Consider the following 17217-nt stretch of genomic DNA (forward strand, 5'->3'; position numbering starts at 1 on the left):
TTGCTCAAACAGAAACTAAGGCGACCCAATCAACAACGACTAGGGTTGAACTCATGGTCATCGTGATCTGTTGTATTTCTCTAAGTGTTGATTTAGACCATAGCTGTTCAGACCTAAAAGTACACAGGCATCTAGCTAAAATGAACATAGTCCTCAGAAGGGTTTTTGTTTTGTTTGCGAAACCCTAGGCCATGCAGTTACATTAAGTAGAAAAGAAGAAATACAAGAATACAAGACTTTGGAACAAGATGGCCAGCTTTCCCTATGCAAGCTTTGCCCCCGACCGAGAAGTTTGAGCCTTTGCAGCATTTGGGCCTCAGGCTCCTCATCTGTAAGAAGATAACATGTTTAGAGTTTGCTTGAAAATTTGCTAAGTTAACCCTCGGTCTCCACTAAGCTGTGAGCACATTCCCTGCTGCAAGCTGTGGGTGAAGGAGGGCTGGGCGCGGGAAGACACGAATGAAAGAATGAATGAATGAATGACCTTCGCAGCAAAGTTCTTTTCCGGGAGACTAGAGTCCGAGAAGCAAAATGGGAGGGCCCGTGGGGGGGGGGTGGAGGGGGAAAAGCACCCTCCCAGAAAGTTCTCTGCCCCCTCAGACGAGTTGGGGCGGGAGGGCCCGGAAGCCCGCAGGCCCCGGCCCTGCGGACCAATGGGGCCCCGCGGAGGGCGGGGCGGGCGCCCGCCAGTCCTTTCCGCTGGGCGCTCGCGCGGCCCCGCCCCCGGGACGTCGCGACGTCCGAGCATTCCACGGTTGCTACATCGTCGCGAGGGGCGGGGCGCCTGTCAGGGAAGCGGCGCGCGCGCGGGTGGCGGGCGGGCCGGGGCTTCTCCGCACAGTGCCAGCGCCGGCGCCAGACCCGCCCGCACCCCGCGCTCTCCCGGCCTGCACCCCGCGCTCGCCCGCCCGCCTTCCCGATCTGCTCTCTCGATTCTCGCCCGGCCCCGAGTATGGAGTTGCTGTGCTGCGAGGGCACCCGGCACGCGCCCCGGGCCGGGCCCGACCCGCGGCTGCTCGGGGACCAGCGTGTCCTGCAGAGCCTGCTCCGCCTGGAGGAGCGCTACGTGCCTCGGGCCTCCTATTTCCAGTGCGTGCAGAAGGAGATCAAGCCGCAGATGCGGAAGATGCTGGCATATTGGATGCTGGAGGTACGCGGGGACGGGACCCGCTTCTCCCCGCCGACCGCCCTCCCCCTCCCCCAGTCCCCCCGCGGGGACAGCGTGGGCCCCGCTACGCTGCGGGGTGACCCGATGGCCCCGAGCCTCCGGGCCTGGCCCTTGGGCGCCCCATCCAGTTGCCCCTGTGTCCCCCCCTTCCCTCCGCCCTTCCCCCCCCCCGTCCTGATCGGCTCCCTCGGGCTGTGACTGCGGGTCACTCGGCGCGGTCACTCCGCTTCTCTCCGGGCCGGGAAAGCGGGGCAAGGGCCACCGCCTCCCCTAGGCTTCCGTGCGGCTCCGGCGCCCTCCCCCACCGCGGCTCCGAGCGGCGCGGCGCGGAAACCCCGGCGCGGCCGGGCTCGCTCCTGGGCGCGTGTGCTGGTTCCTGTGGGTGTGCTGGCTCGTGTGCATGCGCGTGTGCTAGTTCCTGTGTGTGCGTGCGCGTGCACCTGTGCTGGTTCCTATGTGTGCGAGTATGCTGGTTCCTGCGTGTGCGTGTGTGTGCGCGCGTGCTGGTTCCTGTATGCGCATGTGCGCGCGCATGTGCTGGTTCCTCTGTGTGTGTGTGTGTGTGTGTGTGTGTGTGTGTGTGCGTGTGCGTGCTTGTGTGAACTGGTTTCTTGGTGTGTGTGTGTGTGTGTGTGTGTGTGTGTGTGTGTGTGTGTGTGAGATGGGCTCTGGCGGGGAAGCCGGCGGGGGTGGCCCACGTACGGTTCCGGTCGGCAGGAAGAAGCAGAGAGGGAACCCGGGCCGGGGTCCCCTCCCTTCCCCCTTTGGGGTGTGCTCCGCGGGTGGTGGAAATGGGGGTGAGGTCCCAGCCCTCTGGCCACCGCGGTGACCCGCCCGCTCCCCCTTCCTCCCTCCGTGGGGGAGGGGGCCTGGAATCTTGGTGAGGAAGGGCGCCGAGGCCCCCTCCCCGTCGGGGAGGGGGGGCAGGCAGAGGAAGTGGGGGGGCACAGCTTCCCAAATAGCTCATCCCCACTCCCACTGAGGCTCTTCGTTGCCCCTCCCCCCTGCATCCCCTCTGCCCCCCCCCCCCCCCCCCGCTGTGTTTCCCCACCCCAGCCCCGGAGTGACTTGTGTGCCACCCCCAGGTATGCGAGGAGCAGCGCTGCGAGGAGGAAGTCTTCCCCCTGGCCATGAACTACCTGGATCGCTACCTATCCTGCGTCCCTACCCGAAAGGCCCAGTTGCAGCTCCTGGGGTCAGTCTGCCTGTTGCTGGCCTCCAAGCTGCGGGAGACCACGCCCCTGACCATCGAGAAACTGTGCCTCTACACCGACCAAGCTGTGGCTGCCTGGCAGTTGCGGGTGCGTATGTAACCCCCCCCCAACACATGTGTCTCTTGATTAAGCTGGAAAAGACAAGCCTTCAGAGGTGTTTTTCCCGTGGGAAAGGGCGGGTAGGCTTTTTTCTTGGGGTGGGGGGAGAGGAAGAGACTGGAGTCCCACAAAGGTGGGTCAAATGCCGTGTGATGGTTGGGGTGGCAGGCCTGAACTTAAGTAAACTTTCATCTGACCTCAGGGGTGCGACAGCTTTCCTAGTCTTTCCCCCAGATAGCAACAAGGCCAACTACACAACGGCTTTGCCTCTGGGCTTAACATAGACACTGTGAGTTATTTATGGGGAACCCTGGGGCATGCCTGGGCACCCCCCGCTGGAGTGGGGGAGTGGAATGTGCTCTATGTGGGGGAGGGGGCTGCCTCCATTGAGTCTTTATCCCCCACGTGGACTTTGTGATAGAAAATAGCTTCCCTGAGTGGATTAAAGGCAGGCCCCCTAATTGCTGGGAAGGACTTGCTAAGGTGTCTCAGCCCACCCACCTTTCTTTCCCCCTTCCCTTCTGTTCCCCAAAGACACAGTTCCTTCCTAATCTTCCTTTCCTCGACCTCATTCTGAAAAAGTACAGCAGCTGCTGTGGGCCAGTGGAAAAGTCTCTCCCTTTCCCTCTTGGCGGAAAGCGGGATGGGAGAGACGGACGGAGGCCGCCCTGCAGCTGCTTCCGATGTGGTCCTGACGCCCCCTCCCCTGGCCCTCCCCTCCTGCCCAAGGCTTTCATAACCCTGTGGGGAGTTGCTGGCACTCTGTGGTTGGGAAGTGGCTCCTTGGGCCTCTTGCTGAGAACTTGGGTTGGGTTCCTCTGGAGAAGTGTGTGTGTGTGGGGGGCATTTAGGGGCCTGAACATCACCTCCTTTGGGGCCTCAGGGAGGGGGTGGATGCGTTGGCACCTCCCTTCACCTTGCTGTGCTGACAGGCCAGCCAAGACTTCTCCTGACCCTGAGAGGAGTTTCTGGGCCCCATGTCCCAGGGAGGAGGGCAGCAAGGCGGCGGCTGTGATTGGCTGGCGGGGAAGCGAGGGTACTGGGGCCCCTGACTGCTGTGAGTCGGGGAACTGGATTCCTCTTCCTGCCAAGTAGCTCTCAGAGATGGGAATAGGAGGCCAGAGCTGGGATTCTGGGAGGCCCCACAGCTCTTTGGGACAAGTCTGGTGGAGTTGGGGGCAAATCTGAAGGTGGAGCTGGTTTCCCAAGGCTGCGCGAGGAGCAGGATGTTTTTGGAGGGGCTGGGGATGGAAGGTAGAAAGGGACTTCTTTGTGTAAAGATTAGGGTGAGGTACCCGCCTGTGTGTTGGGGGGAGATCAGAAGAGACAGAAAGAACTCTTCTTCCCTGCCTGCCTGCCTGGGCTGGGGGTGGAGTGCAGACAACTTCCTATAAGGTCAGACAAGTTGGGAGGGAAGTCTGAAAAAGAACGCCAGAATAAAGCCTCCCGCAGCCCTGAAGGTTGGGGCCCAGGAAAGGAGGGAGAGGTTCGGCTTAGGCAGTACACTGAGCCAGCCAGGATGCCTTCGGCTCAGCCAGGGTCCATGCCTGCTACTGCAGCTTGTCCAAGCAAGGCTGGTCATCTGAGTACAGGGGAGGGGGGAGCTGCCTCCCCACACTGGGACCCCGGCCTCCCCACACTCAGAGCCCTTAGGCAGATGTCTTCTGTGGCCTTCCCTCAGAAGCTGGGTATCCTGCCTGGCTCTGGCAGCAGAAGCCTGGCTTCTCTGCTTTACTTCTAGCACCCTCTCAGACTGTTTTCTTCTTTCTGTGGGGCCTGAGAAGTTTGGGGCTGACACCTAGGTGGGAGGAAGGCGCTGAGAGGGACAGCTCTGGGGGGGATGGGGGGGATCTGGAAGGTTTGGGTGGGGCTGCCATTCCTGCCTCAATAGGAGTCAAACCCACGAGTTCCTTCCTGAGATAAAACAATGAAGAAATCCTCATGTGTGCAACTCGGAAATGGAGCCAGGTCTGGGAACCCCAGACTTTTGAGTAGACAGGGGTGGGGTTCCCTCCTACCTCCAAGACCTAGCATTGGTATGTGGGCTTGGTGGGCAAATACATGGGGATGCAGCTTGGTCCTTCAGGGCTCTCATGACCCATCTGCCTTTGCTCTCCTGAGTCAAGGGGCACTAGGCATGAAGGGTTCTAGCTAGAGTAGGGTGGAGTGCGCCACCCCAGCATCCACCCCTGAGGTGCTACCAAGGGGATGTGGGTTGGGTTGGGCAACCTCCCCTTTGAGGAACCTCTGAGATTGTGTCACTGGAGCAGCCTCTTGCTAACTTCTGTTCCTTTAAGGAGGGGTAGACTTGGTTGAGATGTAGAATTGGTGGGGGGTGGGGGGAGAGGGAGGCTAGCCGTGACATCTCAACCCCTTAAGGTTTGGAGAGGAGCCTCAAGTTCATGGGGTGCTGAAATGAGGAGTAAAGGGGTAATTCTCGTGAAGTTCTAGCACCTTGTAAAATGATCAAAGCAAATGTCTCGGCTGTTCTATGCCCCACATGCCTGTCCCTAAATCCAGACGCAGAATCCAGGTCTCGAGCTTCCAGAGTTTCATGGGTTTCCTTCCTAGGGAGCGTTCTGTGTTCCCCAGTGCTGACTCCATCTTCCTCCCCTGTCCCCAGGAATGGGAGGTGCTGGTCCTGGGGAAGCTCAAGTGGGACCTGGCGGCTGTCATCGCACATGATTTCCTGGCCCTGATTCTGCACCGACTCTCTCTGCCCACTGACCGACAGGCCTTGGTCAAAAAGCATGCCCAGACTTTTTTGGCCCTGTGCGCTACCGGTAAGAATCCTGCACACTTTTTTTTTTTTTTTTTTTTTTAAATTTGGAAGGGTAGAGAAGTATCTAGATGATTTGCTGTGTGTTCTCAAAATTCATTTGAGAAAGCAGTGCTCTTTTTGCATTTCCATTTTCAATAGTCAGAGCTATCCAGGTCCTGATGGCTGCTCCCTGTATTAGTCAGGAGGGTTTGCCCAAAGTCTCAAGCTGTTGGCTTCATGCATCCTCCAGTCCTGGGTTATCCACTCTGGATGGATCGACATTTTGCTATTTACCACCATCTTTTTGTGCTTGGGGTAGAGACCCTTGCCTGGTAAAATGAAGGTCTGCGTTGGATCACCAGTGCCACAGAAACCCTCAAAATAAACCAAAACACAAATCTGATCCTTTCTAGGAAAGAGGCCCTTTCCTGCTTTTCTCCTTTGCCCTGCTGGGTTTTCCCAGAATGCCCCTGCTCTGGTCTATTCCCCCTCCCCCTCCCAACCTCCCTCTACTTTTTGGAGTGATTATATCTAGTCTTAAGGTTTCCTTGTCTCATGGTTTCGTCTGCTTTCCAAGATTACACCTTCGCCATGTACCCACCATCCATGATCGCAACGGGCAGCATAGGGGCGGCAGTGCAAGGCCTGGGCGCCTGCTCCATGTCTGGGGATGAGCTCACTGAGCTGCTGGCCGGCATTACAGGCACTGAAGTGGTGAGTTGCTGGCGCTTCCCTGCCCTTTGCTGTTCCCCAAGCCTCCACTAGAGGGAGGCATCTCCAACCTCGGCCCAGCTCCTACTTTTTCCACACTCTTGCCTGCTTTTCTGGCCATCTGTAACTCCTGTCTTGGTGTTGTAGGCCCCCCCTTTCTTGCTAAGGGGTGTGCTGTGGTGAGGGTGGGGCTTTGGTGTTAGATGCAGGGTTGTGCATCCTCTGGCCACATCCTCTTGCCAGTTTCTGAGAACTGAAGACTGATTGTGGGCTGGGCTGTGGCCTCCCTCATCGTGGGCATCCTTTCCCTCCCTGCACCTGCTGCCAGATGCCCTGGAGAGAGCTGCTCTTCACTGTTCTCTTGTTCCCAGGACTGTCTGCGGGCCTGCCAGGAGCAGATTGAAGCTGCGCTTAGGGAGAGCCTCAGGGAAGCTGCCCAGCCCACCCCCAGCCCAGCACCCAAAGCCCCCCGCGGCTCCAGCAGCCAGGGGCCCAGCCAGACCAGCACGCCCACAGATGTCACCGCCATCCACCTGTAGCCCAGGACAGGCCCCCTCGAGTGGCCACAAGCAGAGGAGGGGCCGCTGCCATCCCCTCCCTGCTTCTAGAACAATCCATGCCACATCTGAAGCTAGAGGGGGCTCCTCCTCCCCCCTCACAAACCCCAAGGGGCCAGGTCCTCTGCCTATCCCCGCAGTGCACTAAGGGGCCTGGGTGGCCATGTTGCCTGCTTGGCCAGCCAGCCCTTCCCCCCCCCCCCCCCCCCCCCCCCCCCCCCCCCCCCCCCCCCCCCCCCCCCCCCACCAGCTCAGCTCTTGCCTTGACTAAACGCAGCTGGGCCTTGGCTGGTCAGACGAATTTGAACAGGTAAAATCCATGCACCAGCATTCCCTTTTGAGGCTCCCCCCTGCCCCATCCCTGCCCTTTTGGGGTTCTCATGTTCTTAACTGCCAAAATGCCCCAGTGCCTTCCGAAGGTGTTGCCCCTCCTAGGGTTATTGCATTTGGATTGGGGTCCTTCAGGCATCCTGATTGACATGAGGGGGAATGTAGCTGAGATGGCTTCCCTCAGCAATTTGGAGGCCCCTTATATAATCCATGCTCCCAGCTGCTCCTAGAGGGAAGGGCGGAGGCCTTGGTCAGAGGGTTAAGAACCAACAAACAGATCCCTCTTCGCTTTGCTTTCCGCTCAGCTTGTGATTGAGGGTTTGGTGCTGAAGGATGAGGTCATTTTAATTTATTAACTGCATTGAATACAACTATAAGGGTACAGTGGGGCCTGTACCCCCTAAGTGGTAGTAACCCTGGTGGTTGCTGATTCCCTTCCTTCTGCTACCAGCTAGAGGTTCACTGTGACCCAGGAGCTGCTACAGCCTGGGGTGGGGCCATGCCCCCCTCTCCCTCTGACCCTCTGCCCCAGCCTCCAGTCGGAGGATGTGGGGGACCCTGGAGGTGACGGAGCTCCCATCTGGAGAGGGTGGCAAGCCCCATCGACACAGGTCTTTCCTAAGGTCACAAGGTTCCGGCTGGTGGCCCAGGACCATCATGCTGCCTTAATAAAAACTCTGGAATAAAACTGGCTCTGGCTTCTGCGATTGCTTGGTTTTAGTCTGTTTCCAGGGGCCATGAGGTGAGGAGGCAGGAGTCACATGTCTGAGCAGAGTGCCTGATGGAGAGAGCCAGATGGTCTCTGCCCCGGTGGGTTGGGCTTGCTTTGACGTAGGCATTCCTAAAAATCACTAGTGCTGAGCACTGCGGAAACTGCATGGCAAAGCTCGCAGGGCCGTGGAAATTGGGGCTTGAGGCACAGAATGAAGCCAAAGCCAGGTTTGGTGGGACGGCCTATAATCCTTGCCCTTACAAGAGGAATATGGTCTGGTACAGGGGTGGGAATGAAGCAGCACCCCTTGGATGTGGATGTACCCCACAGGAAGTGGGGTGAGGAACTGGTGCTTTGGGGGGGGGTGATTTGGCTTAGTTCAGCTGGGTAGTTTGCTATAGTTAGCCAGTGCCTGCTAAAATTAAGTTACATATAAGCAGATGTGAAATTTGTATCAGGAGCAAACTTAAATTTTTAAAAATTTCAGTCCCCAAATAGGTTGGAATAAATCATCCAGATCTACAGTGGCCTGACTGTCAATGCTGGTGTTGACAAAAGGCAGCCACAGGAAATAAGATGGGTGGGGTAGGTAGAATCGTGCCACAAAAAACCCATGGGCACCGAACTTTGGGTTCTATGTGATTCTCCTGTCTTGGCATCACAAACTGGCTGTCCTTTTAACTGCCCCCACTATTTCAAAATGTGAATCATTTTTTGTTCATCTGCTCTGCCAACAGCATCTGGCCAGCTTGCTCCTCACTGATCTAAAGCTTTCCTTGCCCAGAAAGCTAGGAAGAGACCTGTTTGGTGCTAACCTAGACCCAACTGTTCCTGTTTCCTGCCTGTCTGGGGGCAGGGGCAGTCCTTTCGTGCCGCTGTCCCAACTCAACTCACGTCCTTTTCAGACAGGAAGGCACTGCCCAAGTAGCCCTAGGGTTGTGAGTACCAAAAAGGTAAGGAAACAGCCTGGAGAAAGGAACTTGGAGCTCAAGGGGTGGGGGGACCTCCTGAGACAAGAATAGGAAGATCAACCCCCATCTCCAGCCAGAGGGAAGTAGAAAGGTCCCCATGACTACACAAGGCACAGAGGTTCAATAAATACCTGCCTTTGTTTAATCTACATCCTAGTGGCCAGCAGCACAGCTGGAGAGGAAGTACTCAAGATCTAGCTGGTGTGTGGAGCCTCAAATCAGGTTCCAGAAATGAGCAGGCACCAAGGTCTACTAGGAGCCAGTCACGTGGAGTACAGGGAGGGGACCAATGGCATAGGAGCCACAGATACCCCCAAGGTCCTGTCACGAACCTCGGACACCAAGAAGTTCTGGTGCCGTCCCCCCCTCCCCCTCACGCCTCTTGGACGAGGACAGTGACCCTTCTCAGTCCATGGTGACAGGGACATCCTCCACGTCTCGGGGGACTGCGCCCTGAAGCTCACGCCTGATTTCGGGGGATAGCTGTGGATGAGGCTGTAGTCGGAGCAGTTCTAAGAGGGCCTCTTTCTGGTCTGAGGCCAGGTCTGCCTTGTAGCGCTGGGCCAATGTCAGGAGACACTGGTGCCAGAGCACAGGCAGCTGGCGCTTCTCTGTCCGGAAGCCCAGGAAGTGGAAGACAAGGGCGTCCAGCACGCGGTAGGGCAGCGCGTACTTCTTATCCAGCAGCAGTCGCAGGAAGATGCTGTTGGCACCGCTGTATTCCATCTCAGCAATTTTCAGCATGGCCGCACTGCAGGAAAGGGACATGGGGGAAGAGGGGGAAATCCTGAGTCTCCTCGCCCTCTGCCGGCCCTTCACTATGGTGTTCCCCAGGGGCCCATCAGAAGTGTCTCCTCACTTAGGCAACCTTACTATACTCCCGCATGCCAGTCTCCATCTCCACATACACCTGTTCCACCCCTCTGCCTCTGACCGGGACTACAAGCAGTCCTTACTTTCTCCCAGGTCCCCATACAGTCACTCACTCAGCCATTTACTGAGCACGTACTACATGCTAGGCTCTGGGTATCTTATTCTTGTGGAACTTGCATTCTAATGGTGTGATGACACCTACTGACGGAAGCCATCCATACTTTTCCCCTCCCCATGCTCAAGTCCTGCCAGCTAATCCCTCACCCCACCCATGACGCTGACCTGGAGTGCAGGACGGGGATGGAGCACTTGCTGATGATGCTTCCCACGATGATGGCTTCCCGCAGGGTACATGTGCCCGATTCACACAGTGGGATCAGGATTCCTGGGCAGGGCCAGAGCGCAGTCACTTGTAGTCTGAGCTGAGACGCAGGAGGTCCAGACACCCCAGGGACCCTCCTGGGAATGCTTGCCCAAGAGACAGCCAGCCAGCCACGCCCAAGTCAGATGTGTCTCAACCACCCGTGGAGGAGAGCTCCTCGCTCCCCTTCCTCCCTGCCTCTGGACTCTCACCTTTGAACCAGGCTCCTGGCTTGAACAGGGCCTTCTTGAGTGCCATGTAGAGGTGGAAGTTGAGGCGCTTGTATTCGGCTATGTCATCCCGCACGCGGGGCAGCAGGACGAGGTTGTAGAAGCGCTGGGCCATGCGTTCCTTCAGGTTGGAGGCAAAAATCCTAGTGGGGTGGGAGTTGCCCAGTCACAGAATAAGTCTCCACCTGGCGTTTCACGTCACTGTGGAGGGTGCAGGATTTGACCCAAGGGTAGGGAGGAGTTGTGGGAGCTGTGTGCCTGCCCCAGGCTGGCTTAGAGAGGCACAGGAGAGGCAACAGGATGCCCCCAAATAGGGTGTTTTTTCTGTGAGGAATGTTTTTGTTTTTTGGTCAGTCGTGGGGCTTGAACTCCGTCCCTGTTCTCTTCAGCTCAAGGTGAACGCTCTACCACTTCAGCCACAGAGCCACTTCTGGTTTTCTGGTGGTTCATTGGAGACGAGAGTCTCATGGACTTTCCTGCCCGGGTTGGCTTTGAACTGTGACCCTCAGATCTCAGCCTCCTGAGTAGCTAGGATGACAGGCATGAGCCCGGGCACCCAAGTGGGCATGCATGTTTTAAATGTTAGGGTTTCTAGTGTGCTCCCTTAGCCACACCCTCCAGCCAAATCTTTGCTTTTCCTCAGCTGTTTCTCCATCCCCTCCACCCCCAAAATCATGGGTCTCCTCTACTCTGCTGTCATGAGGGACCTGAGCCTGCCTGGAGAGCCACGTACTTCTGAGGCCACTCTGATTGTCCCAATAGCCATAGTTCTTCCCTAGAGGTTCACTCAAGGCAGTGCCAACTGGGTCTTGGCGCCCAGGCTGAAGGCAGCAGAGCTGTGAATGGTGTTAGGAGAGAGCTTTGACCACAGCTCCAATTTGATAGTAAAAGCTGCGAGAGCTGTGCACCCACGCCTCCCCTGCAGAGCGGCCATGTGAACCCATGTTCACTACCTGGTGGCTTGGTACATGGCGGCCGCAGTCCAGGCCTCAGGCTCTGTGACGTAGAGGATCTGCTCCCAGTTGGAGAGTGCAGGGATGATCTTGAAAGCCTTGGGTAGCTTCCCGCTGCGGTACTTAGACAGGACCTGAGCATGCGCATGGGAAGGGGTGGCAAGCTCAGGCACCTTCGCCACCATCGGCACTCACCACCCACCAGGTTCCCCGCAGCACGGTCGCGTAACTATCCTTTCTCCCGAGGATCAGAGTTCAATGTCTTTACCCTCGGCCTCTGCAGGCAGGGCAGGAATCTGAACCCACGATCTCTGCCTCCTTCCTCCCCAGCCGTCATGTTATCTGACACCGGTGGGGGGACCAATGTCTTGAGCCTGCCACCCCTGTACAACTATGTCACCCTGGCTGCCCTCCCTGCGCGTACCTCTCGGACCCCTCTGTAGACCTCCAGGACCCGGGGGTCAAGCTGTGGCATGGGGAAGCCTGACACCTCCGACATGACCGTTTCCACCTCCGTCTGCTTCTCAGTCAGTTTCTCCATGATGATGTCTGCCAGGGTGCGCCTGAGCGGGACAGGGAGGGAGCGATGGTCACTGCCCAGGAGGCTTGGGATGCTAGTCACAATCCCTTGAGAGCACTCACGGAGACATGTAGCCTCGGCCCACCGTGTCCACCCACCCACCACAAATGGCTGCAGAGAGCAAAAGGTCCTGAGTTGTTTGATTTAGGACAAAGCTGGCAGCCAGCAGAGGTTAAGAATTCAGCTTGCTGGGGGGGAGGGGGGAGGCTGGGAAGGGACGTGAAGGGTAAACAAAGGAGGAGGCTGCAATGCTTGGTAAGAAATGTACGCATTATCCTGCCCATGTAATTGTAACCCCTCTGTACAGTATGTTCACAAATAAAATAAAATAAAATAAAATTAAAAAAAAAAAAAGAGAATTCAGCTTGCTCAGGTTTAAATCCTGGCTTTCCCACTGTTATAACTTTGGGCCTATGACCATGCCTCGGTTTCCCTCAAGTGTTGCCCACTCCCCATGATTCACTTAAGGACTCTGTAGGCAGGGAATGCCAGCTACAGATATACCCACCCTGAGCTGGCAGAGGGGACATCGTTGCAATCACAAGTCTCCACTCTGCCCTCTCTAGGGTGCCTGGGTTCAAGCAGCTTTGTTATTTATTAAAACCTGTGGCAGTCTTTCTAAGAGCAGTTGTATTCTCCTCAGCCTCTTTCAGCAGGACGCACCACACAGTCCCACCGTACAGTGTGGGGCCGCCATTGCCAGTGTCAGGCCGCCATTGCTCTGGGCTGTGGTCCCAGGCTACCAATGTGCACTGAAAACCACCTCCGGGTGCTACCTGCTCAGCACTACTGAGATCCAGGGTTCAGTCCCCAGCACTGCTTTAAAGTTTGGGACTTCTCAGACACTACTTTATGTAGTTTGTGTGACACGTAGGTGACATTATGAGAGGTGTTTTTATTCCCCTTACACAGATTTGGGAACGCAGGCTCAGGAGGCTAATAACTCACAATTGTGTGGGTGGGTTGGGGTGGGAGGGATGTAAGAGTGTAAAGCTCTTCTTGGAGCTACTAGGGTTTGAACTCAAGATCCTGTGCTGCCTCGGCAGGCACATTACTATCTGAGCCATGCCTCTAGCCCTTCTTGCAGTAGTTTTTTTTTTTTGGTCGGTCATGGGGCTTGAACTCTGGGCCTGGGCGCTGTCCCTCAGCTCTTCAGCTTAAGGCGAGCGCTCTACCACTTGAGCTACAGCACCACTTCTGGTTTTCTAGTGGTTTATTGGAGATAGGAGTCTCTTGGTCTTTCCTGCCTGGGCTGGCTTTGAACCACGATCCTCAGATCTCAGCCTCCTGAGTAGCTAAGATTACAGGCGTGAGCCACCAGCGCCCGGCTTGCAGTAGTTTTTTTTTTTTTTTTTGCTGGTCATGGGGCCTGAACTCTGGGCCTGGGCGCTGTCCCTCAGCTCTTCAGCTCAAGGCTAGTGCTCTACCACTGGAGCCATAGCGCCACTTTGGCTTTTTCTGTTTATGTGGTGCTGAGGAATCGAACCCAGGGCCTCATGCTTGCAAGGCATGCACTCTACCGCTGAGCTACCTTCCCAGCCCTGCAGTAGTTTTTTTTTTTCAGACAGGTTTTCATGTTTTTTGCCCTGGCCTCTCTCAAAACTATGATTTTCCTACTTATGCTCCCAGAGTAGCTGGAAACACCGATCAGATGGAGTCTCAATAACTTTTTGTCCTGCATAGTCTTCAACTAAAACTTTCCCCAGAGAATCTGGGCCCTTCCCTCTGAGGATGGGAAGGTCCAATTTAGCCAATGTGGTTCCCTACAACTAGCAATGCTCAGACACTTTGCAGAGGTGAGGAAGGGAAGGTGGGCAAGACCACTGGCTGAATTCCCAGCCCTACCTGACTGGAGGGTTCTTGTTCATGAACATTTCCATGGCACGCTCGTCCTCTGGGTCTACAACCACCTCAGCTTGGTGGCTCATCCCAGACATTTTGGTTGCCTTTTCCAGGGTGGGCCACTCCTCATCTTCCTCATCCGATCCATCCTGCGGCAATCCCGGCCCTGGAGGAGGGAAGATGAAGGGATGAGAATGGCTAGGAGTGACACAAGGGCTTCTTGTTGTTATTGCCAGTCCTGGAGCTTGAACTCAGAGCCTGGGCGCCATTCCTGAGCTTCTTTTGCTCAGGGATAGCGCTCTACCACTTGAGCCACAGCACCATTTCCAGACTTTTTTGTTTATGTGGTATTGAGGACTTGAACCCAGGGCTTCTGCATGCTAGACAAGCACTCTACCACTAAGCCATTTTCCTAGCCTAATTTTTTTGTTTTGTTTTTATTGTTGGTTGTGGAGCTTGAACTTGAGACCTGGGTACCATCCCTGAGCTCTTTTGCTCAAGGCTAGTGCTCTACCACTTAGAGCCACAGCACTACTTCCCGTTTGCTGTTGATTAATTGGAGGTAAGAGTCTTAAAGATGTTCCTACCTGAGCTGGCTTCGAACCTCCGTCCTCAGATCTCAGCCTCCTGAGTAGATAGGATTTTAGGTGTGGGCCACTGGCTTCCAATTCCCAATCTAATTTTTTTCAGTAGAATTATATTGTTGTTGTTAAGGTGTTGTACAGATGGTTACCATCAGATAGTGAATGTTTCTTTTTAGACAATGTCAACCCTTCCTCTGCTTTCCCCACTTTTCCCTTCTCAGCCCTACTACAAGTTGTACAGTGCATTTTCCACATTCAATTTAACTTTTAGCCATGCAGTATAATACAGATGTGTGCAAAGAAAAAGATGGGCACATACACACTATCTTCCTGTCCCCAGGAACTTGCAATCTTGCTTGAGAAGCAAAATGGAACATATGAAATAATGAGATAGCAATGAATAATGGTAACATATCACCACCCTCAGTTATGTAGTGGGAACAGTTCTATATCACAAGTGCCACCTGGTTAACCTCGATAACCTCAACATCTGCTGCCATCATTATACCCAGTTCCAAAGGGGACAATGATGCACAGAAACGCTGATCTGCCCACAGCTGGATGGTCTGGATACTGGGCCAAAGTGAGTAGCATGGGCATAAGAGGATGGGTAGAACGTAATTAGGCTGTGAATGGACAGTCTGAGTGCAAGAGGAGTCTGTCCCAGATCTAAGTTAACAACTCTGAACTGGTTATGAGCATCTATTGAGTATGAAAAATCAGAAGTGGCCAAATGGTGGGTGTGGAGGGGCACACCCATAAGCTACTTGGGAGGAGGCTACTGGGAGGATTACAGTTTGAGGCCAGCCTGGCCAAAAATTAGTGAGACCCCCCCATCTCAATAAAGGTGAGGCATATGCCAGCAATTCTGGTTACAATGGAGGCAGAGGTAGGAGGCTCAAGGTATGAGGCTGGACCCAGGTAAAACGTGAAAGATCCTATCTGAAAAACAAAGCAGAAAGGGGCTAGAACACAGCTCAAGTGGTAAAGTGCCTATCCAAGTGTGAGGTGCTGGGTTCAAACCCTAGTAACAAAAAATATGCTGGGCTTTTTTTTTTTTTGGGTCCAGTCGTGGGGCCTGAACTCTGGGCCTGGGTGCTGTCCCTCAGCTCTTCAGCTCAAGGCTAGCACTCTACCACTTGAGCCACAGCGCCACTTCCAGCTTTTTTCTTTTTGCTTATGTGGTGCTGAGGAATCGAACCCAGGGCCTCAGGCATGCAAGGCAAGCGCTCTACCACTGAGCCACCTTCCCAGCCCTGGGCTTTTTTTTTTTTTTTTTTTGGTGGTTGTGGGGCTTGAACTCTGGGCCTGGGCGCTTGTCCCTCAGCTCTTCAGCTCAAGGCGAGCGCTCTACCACTTGAGCTACAGCGCCACTTCCGGTTTTCTAGTGGTTTATTGGAGATAGGAGTCTCACGGTCTCTCCTGCCCGGGCTGGCTTTGAACCGCGATCCTCAGATCTCAGCCTCCTGAGTAGCTAGGATTACAGGCGTGAGCCACCGGCGCCCGGCTTGGGCTTTTTTTTTTTGTCGGTTGTGGGGCCGTTGAACTCTGGGGCTGGGTGCTGTCCCTGAGCTCTTCAGCTCAAGGCTAGCGCTCTACCACTTGAGCCACAGCACAACTTCCGGCTATTTTCTGCTTATGTGGTGCTGAGGAATTGAACCCAAAGCCTCATGCAAGCACGGCAGGCACTCTACCACTGAGCCACCTTCCCAGCCCTTTTTAAAAAAAAATATTTGTTTAAGCTGTTCTGTCTGGGCCAGTTGGAACCCAAACTCCATTATTTAGCCTGGGAGGCTTTCCAGGCTGGCTTCGCTTTTCTCCATCTGGCCCTGTTTCCTTTCCCCTTTTCTCCTCCATTTCCTTCCACTCTCCTTTCCTTTCTTTCCCAGATCTGAATACTCCACAATGGCTTTCCAAGTCTCAGCTTTGAAGATAAAAAAATCCAGTCAGGCACCAGTGGCTCAGGCCTGTAGCTACTCAGGAAGCTGAGATCTGAGGATTGCTGTTCAAAGCCAGCCCGGGCAAGAAAGTCTGTGAGACTCTCAGCTCCAATTAACCACCAGGAAACCGGAAGTGGCACTGTGGCTCAAGTGGTAGAGCGCTGGCCTTGAGCTGAAGAGCTCAGGGACAGCACCTAGGCCCAGAGTTCAAGACCCACGAACGACCAAAAACAAAACAAAACAAAACAAAACTGGAAGCCTGACACTGACCTCTAAGATGAATGCCATCGTAACCAGGAATATGTGGCTTTATCTAACGAGTGTATTATTCTATTTGTCTGTATCTCTCCTCGCTACACTTCTGGTTCTACAGTCAAGACACCTGTCTGAATTTATCCATCCAAATTCCTAGCAGAGTGCAAAGCACTACGGGTACTCCACACACACTTACAAAATTAGTGTAATGTGCCCTTCTCCTTGTAATTCCAAACGAGTCTCCCGACGGACTGTGCGCGCGCGCGCGCGCGTGCGGGCCCCAGGGCTTGAATTCAGAGCCAGGGTGCCGCACGTCTGGGTTTTCGTACTCAAGGCTAGCGCTCCACCACTTGAGCCACAGCGGCACTTCCGGCTTTGGGGTGGTTAATTAGAGATCGGTTCTCACGGTCTTCGAACCGCGACGCTCGGACTTCAGCTTTCGGAGCAGTTGGGATTACAGGCGCGAGCCCCTGGCGCCGGGCTGAGGGACGGACACCAAGCACTGGGCGCCGCCCCGGCACTCACCCAGCCGCGTGGCGCGCTCCCGCGGCCTGGCCGGCCGGTCCCCGGCTCCATGCTCCGCCTCGAGCTCCTCCTGCTGCTGCCGGGCTTGCTGCAGGATCCGTCGGGTCAGCCGGGGCCCCACGTACTCTTCCTCTTCAGTCCCGCGACCTCGACGCTTTTCCCGGGTCCCGGCCCGCACTGCGTCCCCGGCCAGGATCTGCTCGGCCAGGGGCGCATGCTTCTCCTGATTCCCGGCCCCTCGGGCCGCTTTAAACTTGGGCATCTTTTTCCCCCCGAAAAAACTACGGAGACAGTTTACACGTGGGGGTGGGGGTGGGGGGCCCGGTGGCGAAAGGCCCGGAGTGCGCTTGCGCAGTAACTCGCGTGCTCAAGAGGCCACGTCGAGACCACCGCGCCGCCTACTGTCGGGAGGCCGGAAGTGCAGCACGCGTCGACCCGCCCTTGAAAAGGCTCGGGAGTCCAGAAGCTGGCCTCCCGGAACTCCCAGATAAACTCGTTACTTTTCAAGTCGGCTTCTCTAAGTGGTGGCAATTGGAGCCACGCTCTTCGAG

At 55.6% G+C, this 17217-nt stretch overlaps 2 protein-coding genes across 5 annotated transcripts in view; one reads left to right on the forward strand and one right to left on the reverse strand.

The window, feature by feature from the left end:
* Ccnd3 (cyclin D3) overlaps positions 1-6721 on the forward strand; it is a 70396-nt gene extending 63675 nt beyond the window's left edge. For 2 of the 4 annotated variants that reach the window (XM_070023763.1, XM_070023762.1), the window contains exons 2-5: positions 2254-2469; positions 5105-5264; positions 5820-5956; positions 6325-6721. In XM_070023763.1, coding sequence (XP_069879864.1) covers positions 2299-2469; positions 5105-5264; positions 5820-5956; positions 6325-6492 — 636 coding nt within the window. In that variant the 5' untranslated portion in view covers positions 2254-2298 and the 3' untranslated portion in view covers positions 6493-6721. Of the gene's footprint in view, positions 1-729; positions 1307-1829; positions 1938-2253; positions 2470-5104; positions 5265-5819; positions 5957-6324 lie in introns of those variants that run through there. The other 2 variants (XM_070023765.1, XM_070023761.1) reach the window with 2 other exon arrangements.
* Positions 6722-8642: 1921 nt separating this feature from the next.
* On the reverse strand, positions 8643-17126 carry Bysl (bystin like). The gene is made up of 7 exons (XM_070023766.1): positions 16667-17126; positions 13366-13528; positions 11365-11503; positions 10941-11074; positions 9970-10130; positions 9679-9781; positions 8643-9274 (listed from the first exon to the last, which is right to left on the reverse strand). Exons 1-7 carry the CDS (start codon positions 16926-16928, stop codon positions 8929-8931), a joined length of 1308 nt encoding a protein of 435 aa, XP_069879867.1. The 5' UTR covers positions 16929-17126; the 3' UTR covers positions 8643-8928.
* Positions 17127-17217: the final 91 nt, after the last annotated feature.

The sequence above is a fragment of the Dipodomys merriami genome, unplaced genomic scaffold (genome assembly GCF_024711535.1).
Source record: "Dipodomys merriami isolate MVZ:Mamm:240054 unplaced genomic scaffold, mDipMer1.0.p SCAF_16, whole genome shotgun sequence".
NCBI classification, from domain to species: domain Eukaryota; kingdom Metazoa; phylum Chordata; class Mammalia; order Rodentia; family Heteromyidae; genus Dipodomys; species Dipodomys merriami.

Coding starts and splice junctions, on each gene's coding strand:
- Bysl (XM_070023766.1), bottom strand. CDS start 16,928: ATGCCCAAGTTTAAAGCGGCCCGAGGGGCCGGGAATCAGGAGAAGCAT. Junction 13,529..16,666: donor GGAGCGCGCCACGCGGCTGG/GTGAGTGCCGGG, acceptor TCCCTCCTCCAG/GGCCGGGATTGCCGCAGGAT. Junction 10,131..10,940: donor GCCATGTACCAAGCCACCAG/GTAGTGAACATG, acceptor CCACCCCACTAG/GATTTTTGCCTCCAACCTGA.